Source organism: Ostrea edulis, chromosome 5, assembly GCF_947568905.1.
Source record: "Ostrea edulis chromosome 5, xbOstEdul1.1, whole genome shotgun sequence".
NCBI classification, from domain to species: domain Eukaryota; kingdom Metazoa; phylum Mollusca; class Bivalvia; order Ostreida; family Ostreidae; genus Ostrea; species Ostrea edulis.
In genome coordinates, this window is record NC_079168.1 from 71,848,848 (window position 1) to 71,869,571 (window position 20,724).

Consider the following 20,724-nt stretch of genomic DNA (forward strand, 5'->3'; position numbering starts at 1 on the left):
TTGGTAAGCGAAGGTCTGATTTACAAACATCTGCAGTAAATGGAAGGTGCATTTAGTGTTTTGCTTACGTCTTAAAAATGAAAAAAAAAATACTGTATACACTGCCCACATGTTGTACGGTGACACACAAATATTGTATATCCTCAAAATAAATAAGTTTACACACCATCAAAAAACTACACACCGTGCTTAATCTGCTATCAAAGAGGACACTAGCGTAAAGAGAGCAACGTTTAATATATGTAAGAAAAGACCAACAAATCGCAAGGTGTAGTGGACATACAAAACACCGAAAAATCAAACCCTGCACAGATGTTAATCCATGAGATTAAAAAACAAACGAGGATTAAAGACACTACATTGATCACCACCCCAGAAGGTCATGATATTGCCAAGTGCGATTTCTGCCCACTATCCCAGAGAGTTCATGTTATTGACGAGTGCAACGAGGTGCTCGAGTATTTAAACCCACATGTCGGTCTGATGAGGAACAGTTGATGTTCAGTTACTGAGGAAGATGGTCGTGTCTGGAGAGATGACTTGTATACAGTGCACGATAGTGGGAGACAAGAAGGTGGGGAAGTCCACAATCAGTAGAGGTCTGTGTGAGACTGAGGGGGTTCTGGACATACACAATAACAACTACCAGTCTACAATCTTTGACAATATTGCCGGTAAGTTTCATACTTGGATGTGTTTGTGCACTAGTATTTTAAGAAATTATTATCACCTTACATATTGAAAAATATGATGCAAATAGATATAATTATATTCAATAGCATTTTCTTTTTCAACTTATAGGAACTACCAATGTTGAAGGAAAAGATGTACCTATTAGCTTATTTGACTGTTCAAGTGAGACGGAACATTCTGCAATCAGAGAATTTGCTTACAAGGACAGCAATGTGTTCATTCTGTGTTACAGTGTGGTAGACAGGACTTCTTTAGTGAACATCAGGGACAAATGGATTCCAGAAATCCGAAAATTTCTTGGCAAAAAATTTAAACTGTTGGTGGTAGGGACACAGACAGACATACGTGATTCCGTGTGTCTGGACCAGGACCCGCCAATCAATAAAACCGAAGGTGCTGACTTTGCGCGCCAAATTGGTGCGGACTATTTCATGGAGTGTAGCTCCACATCTCCGTCCACTTTTTGTGACATTTTCAAACATGTGGCCATGATCGGCAAAAAGACAAAACGAAGGCGATCTCCTGTAAATCTAGTTCGAAGACTGCTGGGTACAAATTAGAGATACCTCAAACTTTTGTAATCTTATTCTAGTCAAAAGTCATCCACCGTGTGTCATTTATGATCGTTTTCAACTTTCGTTATTGTTTCCACTTTTATGATCGTGTTTATGAGATACATGAATTAAACATGGCTTGAACACTTACAGGTGTCACATTTTGTTGTTTATAAGTTTTTTGTAAAACCATCGTTACGCATTGAAGGTCGATTATTTTATTCGAGTTTGTTATCAAAGTATAGGATCTGCAAGGTGAAGGACACAACACAATGCCCACCAGTTGTGACCTTTATGTTACAGATTTTACGTAAAACTATAATTTATTCCGTTGTCTTCTTATCTTAGATCAAAACATGAAACATACACTGTACAATCCATGTGATGCGTTAATAATTGCATATAAACAAGAAACACTATATTTTAATACACTTTATAAGATTTCTAGACATCGGACCAATACTTTGATTATTCTTTATTTTGACAATGCCCACAAACATTTCCAGAACGCATCTGAAACGTGAAACAAATGCGACGTATGGAGAAAGAAATAGAACATTATTATTCCTCCTAGGTACTTGATCGTATAACTCTGGTGGTTTTTTTGTCCTATTCTACATTTTATATTCTTCATAGGATTATGAGACTGTTCACTGCTACTTTTCTTCACTTTTTCACTATAAGGTCTGTCGCGATCGCTTCAAGTTTTGTTTCATTTCACAGAAATCTAATGGAACATGTCATCATCATTGACTGTCATAAACTCCAAGAAATATATTACAAACCTAAAAATCTTCACCGAATTTCCTGGATATCAGTCAGTACGTTTTAATCCTATGTGATTTTCAAAGAAACAAATAAATAAACACACACAGAGAGAAAAAAAAATAATAATTGGAAAACAGAGTTATCTTTCGTAGTATTCAGTCACGAGCTCAAGGTTTGATATGGTACATACCCAGGGCCGTAAATTAACCTTCAATTTGGAGGAGGCAGGAAATTAGGCGGGGGTCTGGGGGCCGCCCAGGCCCCCAGACGCTGAGCACATTTGTGCACACTGAACACGTTTCGTGCAAAATCCTTGATTCTAGGGCCTTCTAAGATGTTACTTGACTAACTCATTCTAAAAGAAAGATTTGGAATGCTTTTTAAGGGAGGTATCATGTTCTTAGTTATTGGAAACAACATAAATTCTAATGAACTTTAAATTTTAATTTTTTTTGGCTCAAAAGTTGGAGGAGGCAGCTGCCTCCTCCGCCTCCATGTAATTTACGGCCCTGATACCGCTTTCATTGTAGCACTGTTCGAGTACTAGAGTTTCATTTTTTGTCTCTATCATAGTGATTAATGAATAATGTACTTTCCATAACAATGGACTGTCTACAACAATATACTTTATAACAGTATGATATATATAACAATATACTCTCTATAACAGTTAGATATCAATAACAATATACTCTCTATAACAGATATCAATATACAATCAATCTATAACAATATACTCTCTATAACAGTTAGATATCTATAACAATATACTCTCTATAACAGATATCAATATACAATCAATCTATAACAATATACTCTCTATAACAGTTAGATATCAATAACAATATACTCTCTATGACACAGTTAGATATCAATATACAATCAATCTATAACAATATACTCTCTATAACAGTTAGACCATGCAACATTAAATGTGCATATTTGTCTCATGTTCACTGTAATAATCAAATTATCTTTAAAAATGATATTTAATTTTCAACACGAAGGAAATCCGTCATTAGTGAAAACGGAAACGTTTTTATCGTAATAATCAGGTAATTTTGTGATGATTGCAAACTCGAATTTACTGGATAGATAAGATGACGATTTAAAAACATTATCTCTCTCTCTCTCTCTCTCTCTCTCTCTCTCTCTCTCTCTCTCACGCGCAAACACACAATTCAAATATGATACTCTTTTGCTAGCTGTCACGAATGTAGTAGATGTGATACAGACCGACATCTCCTGGATACATTATTTTATTTATTACAGTGATAACTTACATATATATCATGATTCTAATTTAATTTTCAAAAAATACTAACTTAAGAAATACGATATGCCATCTTTTGACTGATATTTTTTTCAGGAACAGTCCATTTTAAAGTTGATATGCAGTAGTACGTTTTCCTTAAACGATTTAACACCACACACAGCTGATGATGGAAATTATTAATCTGTTATAACAAACTAAAAAAAGATACTGCTGCGGCCCTAATATGCTTCCGTAAATTACTAATTTGTTATAACAGATTAATAATTTGTTACAACAGATTATTGATTTGTTATAACAAATTAGTAATTTGTTATAACAGATTAGTAATCTGTTATAACAGATTAATAATTTGTTATAACAGATTAGTAATTTGTTATAATAGATTAGTAATTTGTTATAACAAATTAATAATCTGTTATAACAAATTATTAATCTGTTATAATAAACTAAAAAAAGATACTGCTGCGGCCCTAATATGCTTCCGTAAATTTCTCTCTGTAATGAATTTAAAACAAAATACAATGTGGGACAACAAATACTATCCACTGGTAATGTCGCTAGTACTAAGGACTTCTGGGTAATCTATTCCATGTAAGGATATATCAAATTGTGCACAATGTTCATAAGAGTCCTTGATCTTTAAATTAAAATATATCGGAGTTAACCTCAGGATAAATTTTCTGAAAGGCGAGAGAGATGAAATATTTATCTTGTAAAATCTGTGATTCTTTTAAATTCAACTGCACCGATTAACTTGATTTCATGTGAAGGTTGTCGGAGTAACTACTACATGTGGTATGGTGACCAGAGACAGCCATTCGAAGGATTAATATTGTATAAAGTGAAACGTCTTGATGATGCAGCACAATATTTAAGCTGATCAGAGAGCCCCCACGAGCGACTTACTCTAGCGTGAGAATACGCTAAACAAAACAGGTATGCGTGGGTTGTTTTAGGTTGTGGGTTGTGTCTATTTAGAAAACGGCTGGTTTTATGTGTACGCAATGGAATGGCCACTTGGTGCTATATCTCTGGGTCAAAATAGGTCAAGTGAGAAGTAAAAGTGAACTTGAGAAACTCTGAAAGTGTACACAATCACCATGGTACCCTTGATCGGCGTAAGGAAACAAATCGTGTTCTTGCAATTCAAAAAGGGAGGGAAACTCAGTAGCCTTCCTCAATGCAAAGGAACGGCATGTCTAAAATAATTACCAGCGATGCAGGATCACGCACCCACCCACATTGTCTATTTTCCACTTCGCTTTTTAGTTTACCTTAGCGGAAAACTGAACTGAGATTTTCTGATAAGAATTTGTCCAGCAGCCGTCTGTATACAAATTTTTGACCAGTTTTAACAAACTTTGCAAAACCTATCTGTAAATTAACGGGCCACTTACTATAGGGGAACATGATAAAGAATTGGTAAAAACTTCTCTGGGACCCCTTGGTCAGAAATGACAAGAATTATGAAAAATACACGAATATTCTTGTAGATCTTGGATTCAAGTTTGTTCGCAAATGTATACTATTCATTGTGGGGTGACAGCGGCTCAACCCTTTAAATACATGATAATACATAGGGGTAAAGTTTTCATAGAAAATTACATAGTTAAACCCATAACTCTTTAAAGATTTCATAATGGTTCTCGAAAGCAACGACATACGCTATATGATGTCCAATCATCCTTATTTAGTGTTAATCTCAGGTTAGTCTAAGGAATCCAAGGTTACAAGACTTTTCTGAAAATGGACAGCATTCAGCAGGGACCTCTATTGCCATGGATATTTCGTCGCTCTCTGTGTTGTTATATCGCAGTAGATTGATTTTCATAAAGAAATCACATTTTTGTTTATTGTAATATTTAGTTTACATCTTCACGTGAATTAATATAAACCAAAACAACTACGCTAGGTCCACGTGCAAATCTACCGCAAAATCATCCGATTAATCAATACTTTGGGAACGTTGAATTAACAAGGAAATAGTGATGCAAAGCGTAAGATTGGAACAAGCACCTTACCACTATCAACTATAACACAAATGAGCATGTATGAAATCGCACCATATGGTGTTTATACATGCAAGTAATAAACAACAAAACTTTCCTTAAGTTTAAACTTTTCAACTCTGAAACTGCATCTGCTAAATTACGTATTACGATCTTCCGTGTTTGTATAAAATTAGGAAGGCGTAATACGACTTCAGCAGAGTCACTATCAATGGTGCAGGATAACAAAAAATGCGAATAAATTATAGTTTAGGTCCCTCATCATACAGCAAGTTGACGGAACCATAAGTCAGCCTTCGTTGCGTAAACCTGATATCAGCTTCTCCACAAATAACAGAAATCAAAAACTTTTATTTTTGTATTTCTTTAATTTTTAGCATGTTTATGCAAATTAGCAACAAAGTATCACAAGTTGAAAATAATCATAAATAGCACAGGAGGAATGCATTTTGACTAGAATAAACAGAAGTTTTTGAGGTCGTATCTCTAATTTGTACCCAGCAGTCTTCGAACTAGATTTACAGGAGATCGCCTTCGTTTTGTCTTTTTGCCGATCATGGCCACATGTTTGAAAATGTCACAAAAAGTGGACGGAGATGTGGAGCTACACTCCATGAAATAGTCCGCACCAATTTGGCGCGCAAAGTCAGCACCTTCGGTTTTATTGATTGGCGGGTCCTGGTCCAGACACACGGAATCACGTATGTCTGTCTGTGTCCCTACCACCAACAGTTTAAATTTTTTGCCAAGGAATTTTCGAATTTCTGGAATCCATTTGTCCCTGATGTTCACTAAAGAAGTCCTGTCTACCACACTGTAACACAGAATGAACACATTGCTGTCCTTGTAAGCAAATTCTCTGATTGCAGAATGTTCCGTCTCACTTGAGCAGTCAAATAAATTTATTGTTACATCTTCTCCTTCAAAGTGGGTTGTTCCTGGAATAGAAAAATATACAATTAAGACAAAATTCTATTTCTTTATGCGGTTTTTTTTTTCAGTTAGACATGAATTGAAATGATAGTTGTTTTTCCCTGTTAGACACGAACTGAAATGATAGTTGTTTTGATTTAATGAATGCATCTGAAAACTTACCGGCAATATTGTCAAAGATTGTAGACTGGTAGTTGTTAATGTGTATGTCCAGAACCCCCTCAGTCTCACACAGACCTCTACTGATTGTGGACTTCCCCACCTTCTTGTCTCCCACTATCGTGCACTGTATACAAGTCATCTCTCCAGACACGACCATCTTCCTCAGTAACTGAACATCAACTGCTCCTCATCAGACCGACATGTGGGTTTAAATACTCGAGCACCTCGCTGCACTCGTCAATAACATGAACTCTCTGGGATAGTGAACAGAAATCGCACTTGGCAATATCGTGAACTTCTGGGGTGGTGATCAATGTAGTGTCTTTAATCTCTGTTTGTCTTTTAGTCTCCTGGATTGACACCTCTGCAGGATTTCGTTTTTTTCGTCTATTCTAAGTTCCGTGAAGCGCGTGGCTTTGTTGTCCGAATAAAGTACCCAGCGGATTATGCACGGTGTGTAGGTTTTGGATGGCTTGTATATACGTATTTATGATGAGGATATGACCATAATGACGACACAGTGATTGTGTGTAACCGTAAAACTCGTAGGCAGAATAAAACTATTTTTTATAAATTGAAATACGTCAGCAAAACAATAAATGGCTACACTTCGATATTTTTTTTAACGTTTTTCTGTTTGCGACTGTGTGTCGGAGAAAAAATAATGAGAAAGTTTACACCTAGCTACATATCATTATAAATTTATATCTTCAAACAGATGGGACACAGCAAAATGAAATTAATATTGTTTAATGAATGAAAGCCTTAGTGGCCGCTGGTGTATTGTACCCAAAGCAATGTTAACATACGCGCATATATATGTGCGGACAACTAAACAAATAGACGGGTGTCTCCAGCGATGACTATATAAACGTTCTAGGGGCATCATGGAGTCGCCAAGAGTATCCCATCCACAGAACCATTGAGACTGGGTGGTGTTTATGTGTACCGGATAACGTTTTAATTAGCTAGGGTACAGTGGTTTTCTGACACGTTTTAATGAAATAACTTCATAAACATAGGAGGTACGAGAAAGTGGATTCTGGTGCTGAAAATCTGGGTCACCAAGTGTGTGACTTTCATCTCTGCTACCAGGACCATTCAACGCAGATGTCTTGGAGCGTGTACTGAAAATCGTCAATAAAACTACAAAAGATGTATTATTTTCATTTTATTTCAGCATCATCAATAGTAATAAAATATTAAAAACAGTAAACGGAAAAAGAGACTGCAACATATTCTCGCAAGCAATCGCTTCACCCGACCGTACTCGTGAACCGTTTTGATTCGCTCCGACGTTTTAATAATTCGTTTACCACTGTCCATTGATGTTGAGTTATGCATGTACTATACGTGTATTGTATTTAGTTTCATGTATTTTGACCTATTTCCTTACATTATTTTATCTATCTTTTTCTCGTCAAGAAAGAAGAGACGAGCAGTACTAAATATTTCACAAAATAGTGCTTTAAATTCTTCTGGTCTTGTATTGATATTAGAACTCCGATATTCATCGGTACATGTAGTGCTTTTGGTTTCATTTATTTTGTAATAACAAATATTTCCATGATTTTCTAATCTTTTTCATGTTTTCTTTGCAAAAAGAAAATTAATTAAAAAACTGTTATTGTCTTGGCACTGTACAGATGTGTTTTGTTCGATATCGAAAGCATTTGGATATAATTTGTAACAAACTTGCAGCTGTTTTCTAGAGAGTAGCAACACTCAAGGTATTGAACATTTTTCTTCTCGGAAGTGGGCTAAATTGTTTCATCTGCAAAATGTCAGGGAGTGTGTTCAGAGCCTTTTCTTGATACATTGTTGTTAGATGGTAGATTGACACTGAGCACATCTTCGAGATAATTTGATTGTAACTTAGAGAGTACTCGCGTTATAGGTTTGTACCGGAAACTTTTAGGTGAATTATTGATAGGTGTAATGAATTTGTCTGGCTACCAAGTGTAAGTGGTTTCACCTACTTATAGAGTTGTTAAAGACGGGTTATCGATGGGTACACTTAATCCATCCAGTGTATGTTGAGATAAAACTGTTATATATTTTTCTTTTTGTTTTCCCTTCTTCTTTAATATAAGAATGCATGTTTAATATGCAGATTGTTTTAAAAGTTGAGTTTGTTATACTTTGATAAAATTGATATTTAGAAAAGTAAGTTTTCAATACAAGAAAATTAAAAAAGTCAATAAGTACATGTGTACATACATAGTGATATCATGACAAAGTTGCAAATAGAATATTTTTCCCACCATTTTTTCTATCTATGATCTAAATATCTTTAACCAAAAAAAAAAAAAAAAAATAAACCCAGTTAGTATTGAAATATTATCTCATACGAGTTAAGAGGTTACAAGAAATATTAATTCTCAACACCAGTAGATATGATATATAAACACTTCAGATAAATGCGCTGTTTGTTTTTTATTTGTGCACACTTGCATTTTCACGTAGGCAAACCAAATTCTTTTTGGTGGTGCATGGATTACATGGAAGCAAAGAGGTGACAGAAAAATGAGGCAACATTTCAGTTATTCAATACATAAAGTATAATAAGTGAAATATTTAGTATATGAACACTCGTGTTATTTCATAGAAATATTTATTCCATAACAAAATATAATATACACCGTACATATACACGTATTTCAATGAACAATATCACACAAATAGGAAAGCAAGAAGATATATCAAAGAAAACTCCAAAGTATTTCGATATTTACCATATCACATCCTTTTTTACTTCCGTTTGCACTTCCTTTGTTTCTGAGCAGAATTTAAAGAATCTCGTTCCCGTGTTGAATTAGAATTGGTGTTATTTATGTTGATACTTTTTGGAATACCTAGTCCGATAACTCGCATGGTAGAAAACCATCTCAGAATTCGCAGATAAGGATACACGTCCGTTCTAAAATAACAATAATATTAAACTCAAACAACGCCACCCTCATTTTGTGACACCTGGTGAATTTTTGTTGTATATGAATGGATATGTGTGAGTAAAAGTAAGTGAAAGGTAACAATGATAGAAAGGAGTTCTTCTATTATGATGTAACCTATATCTAGTATGTAAATCCGTCCACTTCAACATTGTGCACACCAATTTCAGAGCCAGGTGTACTGTGTATACAAGTAAAGGAATAAAATACGCATTTTGCAAAGGATAGTTGGATATTTACAGGAAAGACAATTGATGTCTTACTTTAATTGATTTAGCAAGTATGCAAGATATACTTTTACCAAGAAATGCAGCAACCGGAAGTTTTCAAACCGGAAGGAGAAGAACTAGCTTAATCCTACTGAAGCAAATAATAATTTACTACACATGTAGTAGTTTGATATACAACACGAATACGAATTACAATCGATGAATCCCGTGGGGATCCGGGTTAGAATAGGTCCTCAGCAGCCCTTGTTTGTCGTAAGAGGCGACTAAATGGGGTGGTCCTTCGGATGAGATCGCAAAAACCGAGGCCCTGTGTCACAGCAAGTGTGGCACGATAAAGATCCCTCCCTGCTCAATGGCCACAAGCGCCGAGCATAGGCCTAAATTTTGCAGCCCTACACCGGCAATGGTGACGTCTGAAAAATTATCGAGCGGGACGTTAAACAATGTACAACCAACAATCGATGATAAAAACGCAAATCATTGGTTTGATCATGGCACTTCATTGAATGTCAGTATGAATACGAACATTTCCAGCTTTAGTTCAGAATGGAAAAAAAATCAGGACAGATCTTCGTCTTAGCAATAAAAAAAAAAGTTTGAACAAACGATTTCACAGTCTTCCATACCATTTTTTAAAAGTATTCATAGTCTTGAAATTACTACTGTAAGTTTTGCATTGTTTCCGTGTTAACATGCAGTTTTAGCTATTTTTATTTTCTTGTAAATCATGTAGTTAAATGTTTCTGTCGTCAAGGTTATGAAAATATTCAGAACGTTTTCTTACAACCATATATGTACAATCTGCCGCTTGAACGACTTTTTAGCCTACCATCCATTCACATTCCCGTGATTCACATTTCTTACTGAATGTGGAAGTCTTCACCCAAAAGATAACAAACCGACTCTTATTTATAGAGAAAACAACAACAAATATGAGAGTATCTGATTTCTTTTTAATTTCATGATGATATGCAAATTTTGTACATTCCAAGACAAGATTCCTTATCTAATAAATAATCGAGAAACTATTTCAAATTGCTAGAAATCATATTGCATACCATGACCACTGCCGATTCCCAGAAAAATGAGGTTCACCATAATAATTGTTAGATTAAACAGATCGGATAAGAGAAGAATGAGATCTCTCTAGGAAATAATGGGAAAGTTCATTGTTTTATCACTTATACGCGTGTCCTTTTGTCATTGATAATAAACACGTTACACTTAGGATGCTCTGTACTTTCAGAGATCTTATCAATATCAAATCGCATTGCAGGATTCCTGGATCTGATAAACCGAGTATAATGGGAAGTGTCATTCACAGATAATTGTGTGTATGATGGGAACAATATGTAGATATATCTCTCCGTTTCCTTTTGCAAGAAAAACGTAAATACCGGATCAATATTAGTATTTTTTTTTAAAAAGTTGATTCGTGGGTTACAGAGATACAATAGTGACTTTCCTTCCTACGCAGAAGTCCTTGTTGTTGTGACCTTACGCAAAATGGAGGGCCACAATTTGATCATATAAACCTACTCGCTACTAGCATATTTATATATATCATAAATTATAACCTCAATTTGACCATCTCGATTTACGGTTACAAAGTTCAGTTTAGCAATGTCTAGTTGTGGCCAAATACTTATATTTACACGTTGCTGCTTGAAGGACTTTTTTCTGTCTGCTATTCACTCTTCAGTTCTCCCTCAGGGAAAACGCACTCTCTTCTTACTAATCGTGGAAGTCTTTACAAACATAGCATAGGGTCCTCCTAATACTGTTTATAGAAATAACAACAAATATCAAGATAATTTTTCATGATGATAAGCAATTCTTATAAATTCTTAAACAGAATGTTTTCATCATATAAACATTCGAAATATTTATTTCAAATACTGGTTATAGGTAACTTAGCATGACGATGGACAATTTCCGAAATAAGATACTTCCAAAATAATAACAACGTATGCTTGTAATACAAGGGAATGACATCTAATAATTTGTCAAAAGAAAAGAATATTTGTCCATTTTGGTAAATGGCCTTGAACAGTCATATTCTAATTGTAGATTTATAGTATAAAATATTGTAAATTGGTGACAATTTCAAGAAATCAATACAATGCATACTTCTATGATATCAATATTGATTGATTGAATAATGTTTGACGTCCCTCTCGAGAATATTTCACTCATATGGAGACGTCACCACTGCTGGTGAAGGGCTACAAAATTTAGGCCTATGCTCAGCGCTTATGGTCATTGATCAGGGAGAGATCTTTATCGTACCACACCTGCTGGGACACGGGGCTTCGGTTTTTTGCGGTCTCATCCGAAGGACCGCCCCATTTAGTCGCCTCTAACGACAAGCAACGGGGTACTGAGGACCTATTCTAACCCGGATCCCCACGGGATGATATCAATATTTAAGTAATCAATACAATTCATACTTCTATGATACCAATATTAAAGTAGTACAGGTGTATGTTATGCATCTAATCGGTATCCTCATACTTCCCTTATCTAACCGGTATCTTCATTCTTCCTTTATCTAACCGGTATCCTCATACTTCCTTTATCTAATCGGTATCCTCATACTTCCTTTATCTAATCGGTATCCCCATACTTCCTTTATCTTCATACTTCCTTTATCTAATCGGTATCTTCATACTTCCTTTATTTAATCGGTATCTTCATACTTCCTTTATCTTCATACTTCCTTTATCTAATCGGTATCCTCATACTTCCTTTATCTAATCGGTATCCTCATACTTCCTTTATCTAATCGGTATCCTCATACTTCCTTTATCTAATCGGTATCCTCATACTTCCTTTATCTAATCGGTATCCTCATACTTCCTTTATCTAATCGGTATCCTCATACTTCCTTTATCTAATCGGTATCTTCATACTTCCTTTATCCAAATCAGACACTGCTAGCTTGTACAGTTATCTGTTTTTAACAGCGATGATTTCCAATGTAAATTGAATTTTCTAAGTTGAAATTTGGGAGGATATATATCAACCGGTGCACTTAGAATATTAAAAAAAGAAGAATTTTGACTCTGGGTGATTTGGCAGTTAATTCTTGGACATTTATTTTTCTTCCCAGAAAGTTCTCTCTTTAAAGAGTGATTTGGCCTATACAATCGTGGAATGATGATTAATATTTTGATCCACTACGAAGTCCATAGATCATACGTTGGTTGATTGTATCTTGTTTAACGTCCCTCTCGAGAATAGTTCACTCATATGGAGACGTCATCACTGCCGGTGAAAGGCTGCAAAATTTAGGCCTATGCTCGGCGCTTAAGACCTTTGAGCAGATGGGGAACACCTGCTGTGACACAAGGTCTTGGTTTTTGTGGTCTCATCCGAAGGACCGCCCCACTTAGTAGCCTCTTACGAAAGGCAAGTGGTACTGAGGACCTATTCTAACCCGGATCCCCACGGCACCGTAAATCGTAGGAGAGAGCGATATATATATTTTCAGAAGTCTATAACTGAATATGAATCTGCTTTTGCTACAGTTGTACAAATGAGCAGAAAAATTACCACGTGTAGAACCTGATCATCAGAACAAATTCACTCAAATGTAAAGACATTGTCTGAGGAGGATAGATTAAAATCAGCCTGAAAATCCGCATGTGCAACAGGTGTCCTTCTGTGATCACTGCTTAGTCGACACCTGACGAGGTACGCTGCACTCTTAGGGGTAACTGATCCATCTCATTCTAACTCTTTATCTGTTGCCTTTAGAAAAGAGTTTTATATTTTTTCGTCAGCTGTAACTTTTCATGTTACACTTGTGTCTCTTCATATTGCAGTGCAAGAAAATTTTGAAAGACATTCCACTTTGTCATGGAAATTTATTTGTACCCAAAAAATTAACTGTAAATTCTTACATTACTGGAGAGAAGTACATTGAAAATAAAAACTAGTGCGTGTACCTGATTTTCAAGATTTACGTCGATACAACGAGAACGGAGTATATGTGTTCAACGTGCAAGCTAATTAACCAAACCATGTCCAAGAATTGTAGCCAAAGGAGCTGAGCTAGCAGAAAACTGATAAATTAAGACACAGAAAATGGTGAACCTATGTTCCAGGCCGACAAATAGCTAAAAGCATTTTTCATGGAGTTATATTGGAAGTTTTGCTATTTCAGAGGATGGGATAATACCTACATGATATCTTGTAAAAATCTTCCAGAAATGCGGGTTTTGAAATGGTAAAATCCACACTTATCAAACACATTTAGAAATGATAAAGTACCGTCTGTTGCTTTTAATGATTTGACAATGATTTTTTTTTCTGCGCGTGTCTGAAAGTCTCCACATATTAAACAAACAAAAACTATACAAATGCAATGTCATCCCAGATTTCCTATTTTTATTCAATCATGATAAAACACTTTTTTGACATTTCATAAATAATTTTTTTTTCATAAAAAGATCTAAAGATGTAAAAACGATTCGTCTGTTATCACTGTGGTCAAGTGTGGGCGAAAATGTGAAAGTTCAAGTACAAGTATGTTAACCATGTAACAAGTTTCCAACAAGATGAAATAAACCTCACTTGATGTAAATTTACTTGTCTTTGCATCAATTTCATGGCAGATTGGCCAGTGTCCTATTATATTGTATTTCGTAACAGCATACAACGATTTACTAGGCTAAGCAATTGAGCAATATACCAAACTATTAATTATTTTAATTGACTCACGCGTGTAACCTTATACGGGTGTTTCTGTGTGAAACGCACCGACCAGGTAAACCAATTGTAAAGAAAGCACAGTTCAATCGCCATCATTTATCAAGTGGTTTACTTTCAATAGGCAGCAGAAGAGAGGACGTGTAAACAGCTTGACACCTTTAAGATTTTAATTTACGGCTGGCTTTGAACACAGCCGTATGTGTTTTAGCACCTGCAGTGATTGTAACAAGGACCAAGGTAGTTGACTCTTCATAAACAAACATTAAGAACAAAGTGATCGATTCTGTTAAGGTGACTGTCCCACATTTTGACGAATTTTACCTTAATCTCGCCATCATTAAGGGTCGGGATCATCAACGTATCGGCTTACCACGGTCCCATAGTAACACCATTGTATTCTATGCTGCTGTAGGTACTGGAAAAGACAGGGTGTTTCTCGTCATAACTTTTTATTGTGCCAGGAGGGTCCCAGGGTCACATAACGTTAATGTCACTTTCGTATAGAAAGATGAACGACCATGACTATGCGAATCCGTAAACATGACAATGCTAGACATTTATTCCTCAAAAGCAATTTTAAAAGATTCTATAAAGAAAAGGGAAATAAAAGCTTTGCGAATAAAAGATAATGAACCCAGACCACATGTCATGGCTCATCCGGACTATGTTTTTGACAAATGTCGTTATATTTAACTAAATTGTATTCACTTAAGTGTATATGTGTTTACGCATGCGCTGCCACAAATTCGAATTTTAACTGAAATCAACTAATGCGATAAATAAACCACGAAATGATTTCCTTCTATTGAGGGATTGCAGACCCTTTTCTGCATTTTTCAGATTCCAGAAGGATGTGTTTGTAGTGTGGTGTTCACGTATTTGTCTTTGAAATCTTCTAAAGCTCTTTGTTTTTAAACGTTCTACAACCTTGAAAGAATTAATAGGGAGATAACGCAATGCCTTGCTTCCTGGTGAACAAAACAAATACAATAGGCAACACTTCCAGATTTTCAATAAAGTTTTATGTTATTTCACCTTGAATTGTCTTTGATAATGTCCACGACAACTCAAAGTGACCATAGAAGTGGCCGGTCCAAAGTCTGCAAGATCTCTAGTACCCTGTTGTGCTGTTTATATGACTTTGAAGTTTTCGTGACCTTCTGAAACTGTTTTGAAAGCCGACTCGATAATGACCACGATCACACACTTACCATTGCAGTGGTCAGTGCAGAGTCCGTGGTGGTTATCAGTATTTGCAGTAAACTTTCAACAGTTTCTCTCAAGGTCTTCAGATAAGTGGCAATATTTTTCTCTCGTTTCGGTTGAATCACTGTTATCTGTGTTTTTCAGAAGTCTTGATGTTTATTACAAGAGACCTTGACAATGTCATATCTGTAGTTTGCCACTTTGGAAATCACAAAAACTGGTAATGATCGGTATTTATATATCCATATATTACTCTTCACCTGCAATCTTCACGGTGTAAATTGTGAAGGGTTGTACTTTTAACGTTTGCTTAAACTTACAGTTACCCCTAAAAAGAGCATCTTCAAAAAGACATATCCTTAAATGTACTGCTGAACAAGAGTAATTTCTGTCGATATATCATAAATGATTCCTATTGACGGCCTTTTATGATTCTTTTATATTACAGTTACACTATCTGCGCTTTATCTTTTATCACAAATTTGGTTATTTCTAACAAAACACACACCAGGAGGTCTGTTGATGTATGGTGTCAAATTCATAAACATATATGCTAAATATAAATTCTATATATTTACCATGAATTCTGTAAATAAAAGTCACTCAGGAGTCATGCACATAAACTCAACAATGTGTGAAATACGATTTATCAAATCATTATGCAAATTACTCAAAACATGAGAGACTTAACAACCTTGTAATTTGTAGAAAAGGTCGATGTTCTGGTCAAACCAATAACAAAAACAACTGCAGGTCAGCTGGAAAAGACTTTGATGGATCTCTCTTTCTCTCAATTTTAAAAAATAATACGAGATTTTCGCAGATAAGCGCAAGTGGTTGTAAAAATGAACATCATTAAATTAGCTTGCTTACAAGTATAGATGTTCAGTTTGTAGTCCTTTGAGTGTTCCTGTAATTTGCATCAATCCTTTCAATGAATACGATTAGGTTTTAAAAAACAAAACATACATGAATTGAATGGCATGTTTTATTTTATGCGTTTGATTCCATGACATCTGTAGTAGAATTTGAAATCTACATTGTATTCCGATATACAGGTGTCATTTTATCAAACAAACTACAAGTGTGTATGTATTCATCTAATTCATTAGAAAATTTTAGAAATTAGTCAACGACACAGCAAGTTGTTCATAGAATTAACGACAGTTACGACCCCCGCAAATTACGATATTTATCAATCGACAAATGATTTAATGTTTAAAAATATATTTCATTGTTTTCAATAATTCATAAAACGTCCCAATTTCATTACCACACTTCTTGTCATTGTTAATTCTCTTTGTAATTGATCAAATGAAGAAAGAAAAAACCCAGAGATCAATGATTAGCCTTGTTAAGCCCTATAGACCGTGTATAAATGCCTACAATGGAAATGTCGCTTCGACATCTACAATCCATCACCCATCCTCCTACACCAAATGTTGACAAAACAGAGGACTAACCAGAATCTACACAGGAGACGCAGACGGAAAAAAAAAACCAAGAGACAAAATCTGTTACTAACAACCATAAATACGCCCGCAATAAAACTTCTTACTCAATCATTTTTATTTATGGTTTACCTTCATTTGTTATTGGCTCCTACAGAAAAGAGTTCCGCTATAGGCAGCGAAACAGTATGACAAGCTGTACTTTAACTTTATGATTGTGCTTTTTGTATACAAAACTGCAAATAGCATCTTGGATGAATGAAACTCCAAAAATATAACACAAAGAATTTAAATGTTCCCCATGCTTTTCCTGACTGTTTCATTTAAAATATGTTTGTGTATAACGGGATTCTTTTTCTATTTCGCAGGAGGAATCTATAAGTAAACTGTAGATAATTAGAAGATGTTTTGGCACTGGATAAAAGATGGCACTCTGCATCGAATCCCAGAGATACGTTTTCATCTCTCATCGCCCACCTACGCCGGGTGTTTAACTGTTTGGTGTTCCATGCCGTCTGCTTACAATCCCGTTACACTCTATGTTCGTCTCATTCTCACCTAAACTCTTGGCAGCTATATATTGAAACTCGTGCACATCGCATTAAGAAAAACTCTTAAGCACAATCATTCAACAATTAGATAATTTTCTCAGGAAAACCTTACAATACCCCTGTTGATAAATGGGTCCGGATGTGCGAGAAATGTGACGAATTGAAACGTCAACAATGTGTTCGTACCTATCTTTAATGATAAAAAAAAATCAACAGCAAAAAAGTCAAAAGCTGAAATATTGTTTAGGGCGGAGGTAAATTTCAACAAAGGAAGGCGATATTATTTGGGAGGGGGTGTATGAAGAGACACTCAAACTGTTCATCGCCGAAAGCATTGCAGTATTGTTAAAACTCTATCAAACAGCTCAATTTCCTCATCCATTTTAAAATAATTATTTGATGTTTATCTTTATCAGTATGGATTCTGTATCATTTATAAGCTGGATGGAATTAGCGAAATCTTTAATACATTATGTAAACAAGACCATTTGATAAATAAATCTAAAACGGATTGTATTGACCGTCTCTTTGAAATGTTAGATAAAAGAATCATACAACGAATTAACCTAAATTGGATTGTATGACCCGACTCTTTGATATGATAATAACCGCAACGAAAACACGAATCGGTGAGCTTTGAAAATCATTTTTCCCAATACATCACAGCAGGGCATCAAGCGTAAAAATTGATACTTCGATCTAAAAATAAGGGTAACGACTTGTACTAGATTTAATTAAATTAAACATTATGAGCAATATTCTAGGTTATTCATAGCCTATTGAAATATGTCAAAGGACATCTATTCCTGCCTGAACCGGAACCTCCATCATCAAAATCGATGCCTTCAATTAGGTCGTTGATCTATTTGTAATTTACAAATGACACTACTTTGTATCACCGGTATGTATATAATTAGTAACCCCAAATGTGATTACCCTTGGACTACTTTATACCAGTTAATAAATGGCTTATAGTGGTTTATAAATGTGTTGTGAGTGCATTGGAAGGGATGATTCACATCAAAGCTTCACACACTGTTGAAAGCGAAGACGAGGACGATGAAAGACATTTAAATGAAATAAATACATTTACTTCGTAACACAGACTCGGAGATGTGTTCAGGTTTGTATGAAAAACCCACGGTTTTTTATACAAGTCAGTGAGGCATAGCAATCAACCCGCGATAATCGTGTTAACTTTTTTCTCACTTTTCCGCCCCCATCATATTACCATATCTTAACAGTACACAAAAAATAAAACAGCATATCATATTCGCTCAGATGCATCATTTATTTAAATCAGGATATGAAATGCAAGAGTACAATCAATTAATGGATTTAAATGTCTTCGTGACATTACACTTCTTCTGGTTCTACCAGGAACTGGTACACTACTGTGGAAAATCCAATACCACACCTTTTTTTTCAGTACAAACCGAGGTATGCAATCAAAGTCCGGCACGTAACACGTGGTCATTTCAGGTCATTTGCTTGGGTCAAGTCCAAGTCAGTTCATCATGCGCGCTATCTTTGTCCGATCACCGGTTTTTTTTTAATTGGTTTAGACCTGTGCTTCATTCGTTCACTAAGGGTTGTGAAACAGACGCATGGGGTATACGTCTTCAATGTGAAACCAAAGTAATAGTGCTATTAAGTTCAGCGTCCTAACACTCGGCGGAAAATGTTCCCCATTCTTTTTCTTTGTTTCAAAGCAGTAAGTACAACGTTCTCAAACACACTCTGTACGCTCTGCAAGTCCGCCGAGGAACACTCTAGGTACCGATCCGCCCCGATTTCTTTGGCCATTTTTTGTCCCTCTTCAGTAGTGACACTGTCCCCTCCCGGAGTGACCTCCTCCATGCTGACACTGTCCACTCCATGGGAGGATCGGGTATCCGTTTGGGTAGCCACTACGATAATTGGAACGCGTTTTCCTAGAAAGTCTTTGACTTCAGGGGCCCAGAATTCCCGGACACTCTCAAAGGAGTCCCTGTCGGACACCGAGAAACAGAGCAGGAGGACTTCGCTGTCCTTGTAGCTGAAGGACCGCAGTTCAGTGTACTCATGCTGAAAAACACACACACAAAACCCATTAATCTAAGCAATAAGAACAAGTTTGATGTACTTCATAGTTATAAACTTGAAGCAAAACTAAATCTTTATTGTTTTCTTTGGATATAGAAAATAAGTACTTAATCGACGCTTACCTCTCCGGCGGAATCAAAGATGCTGACCACATATTTGTCCCCTCCCACTGTGGATTTACCGGCATAGTTATTAAAGACGGTAGACACATACTCCTGGGGCATAGTTTGTTGGGAGAACACCTCCGACAGACATGTTTTCCCCACCATCCCGTCGCCGATCACCGTGCAGCTAATAGGCTTTTTCATGTCGCTTAGATGGACCATCGTATTCCCCTTAACAAAATGAACGCAGAGTCGATTGAATAATGATAAAAATAGACAAGATCGCGCAGTTTTTAAACGTAGTCTAAGTCATGGGATTCGCTGGCAGCCAATCATGTGCGGGCTCACGCGGCTCTCTGATTACCTGTATAGATTTTTACCTTTGTAACGAGGTGTGACAGTGTTTGTATTTCCTATCGTATTCACGATAATCCTGATTCTGGAACTTCCGTTTACGTTCGGATTAATGACGAAAGACACAAACAATTACCGAATGTCACTAAAAATTACACGTTATTTCGCGAGAGTTTCTGATTTAGAACTCTGAGTTATCAGAAAGAAATGCAATACCTTTATCATTAATATTCTATCAATACATCGGTAAAAGTATTATCTACAATCATGTGTTTTGTTGCACGTTTAAAATTCATATTTATTTGTTTCGTCCCAGATTTTTGCACTAATTACGCAACGTCACATTTTCTTTATATTTTATTTAATATATATATATATATATATAAATCTGTGTGTGTGTTTCGTCCTATATTTTGCATTAATTACGCAATTCTTTAACAAATTACAAATCAGAAATAAGCTATGATTGGCACTATTAGATTTTACATGCTTCCTTGCACTTTTGTTTATATAATACGGTAAATGTACATGTTTTGCAGTTGGTGCTATTAATATATTCAATTATTTAAGCATTGGGGATTAACTGCTTATAAAGTATAAAAATCCTTGAAAACAATCAAGATTTCCTTTCAGTTTTAATTTGCCTTTATTTACACTCTTTAAAATCACCACCAAATGCAT

At 35.6% G+C, this 20,724-nt stretch overlaps 3 protein-coding genes across 4 annotated transcripts; 1 reads left to right on the plus strand and 2 right to left on the minus strand.

Annotated features, from left to right (window-relative positions):
* Window positions 1-364: 364 nt before the first annotated feature.
* On the plus strand, window positions 365-1,397 carry LOC125651780 (rho-related protein racL-like). Its single transcript, XM_048880536.2, has 2 exons — window positions 365-674; window positions 802-1,397. The coding sequence occupies exons 1-2, from the start codon at window positions 518-520 to the stop codon at window positions 1,251-1,253; spliced, it is 609 nt and encodes a 202-aa protein (XP_048736493.1). The 5' UTR covers window positions 365-517; the 3' UTR covers window positions 1,254-1,397.
* Window positions 1,398-5,648: 4,251 nt separating this feature from the next.
* Window positions 5,649-9,273, minus strand: LOC125652368 (rho-related protein racL-like). 2 transcript variants are annotated; one of them, XM_048881514.2, is made up of 3 exons: window positions 9,131-9,273; window positions 6,396-7,522; window positions 5,649-6,238 (listed from the first exon to the last, which is right to left on the minus strand). In XM_048881514.2, the coding sequence occupies exons 2-3, from the start codon at window positions 6,550-6,552 to the stop codon at window positions 5,787-5,789; spliced, it is 609 nt and encodes a 202-aa protein (XP_048737471.1). In that variant the 5' UTR covers window positions 6,553-7,522; window positions 9,131-9,273; the 3' UTR covers window positions 5,649-5,786. The 2 variants fall into 2 exon arrangements, with proteins under 2 accessions (XP_048737471.1, XP_056021404.1); XM_056165429.1 differs by having other exon boundaries at window positions 6,396-7,541; window positions 9,131-9,189.
* Window positions 9,274-18,767: 9,494 nt separating this feature from the next.
* On the minus strand, window positions 18,768-20,234 carry LOC125650573 (cell division control protein 42 homolog). Its single transcript, XM_048878968.2, has 2 exons — window positions 19,708-20,234; window positions 18,768-19,567 (listed from the first exon to the last, which is right to left on the minus strand). Exons 1-2 carry the CDS (start codon window positions 19,909-19,911, stop codon window positions 19,157-19,159), a joined length of 615 nt encoding a protein of 204 aa, XP_048734925.1. The 5' UTR covers window positions 19,912-20,234; the 3' UTR covers window positions 18,768-19,156.
* Window positions 20,235-20,724: the final 490 nt, after the last annotated feature.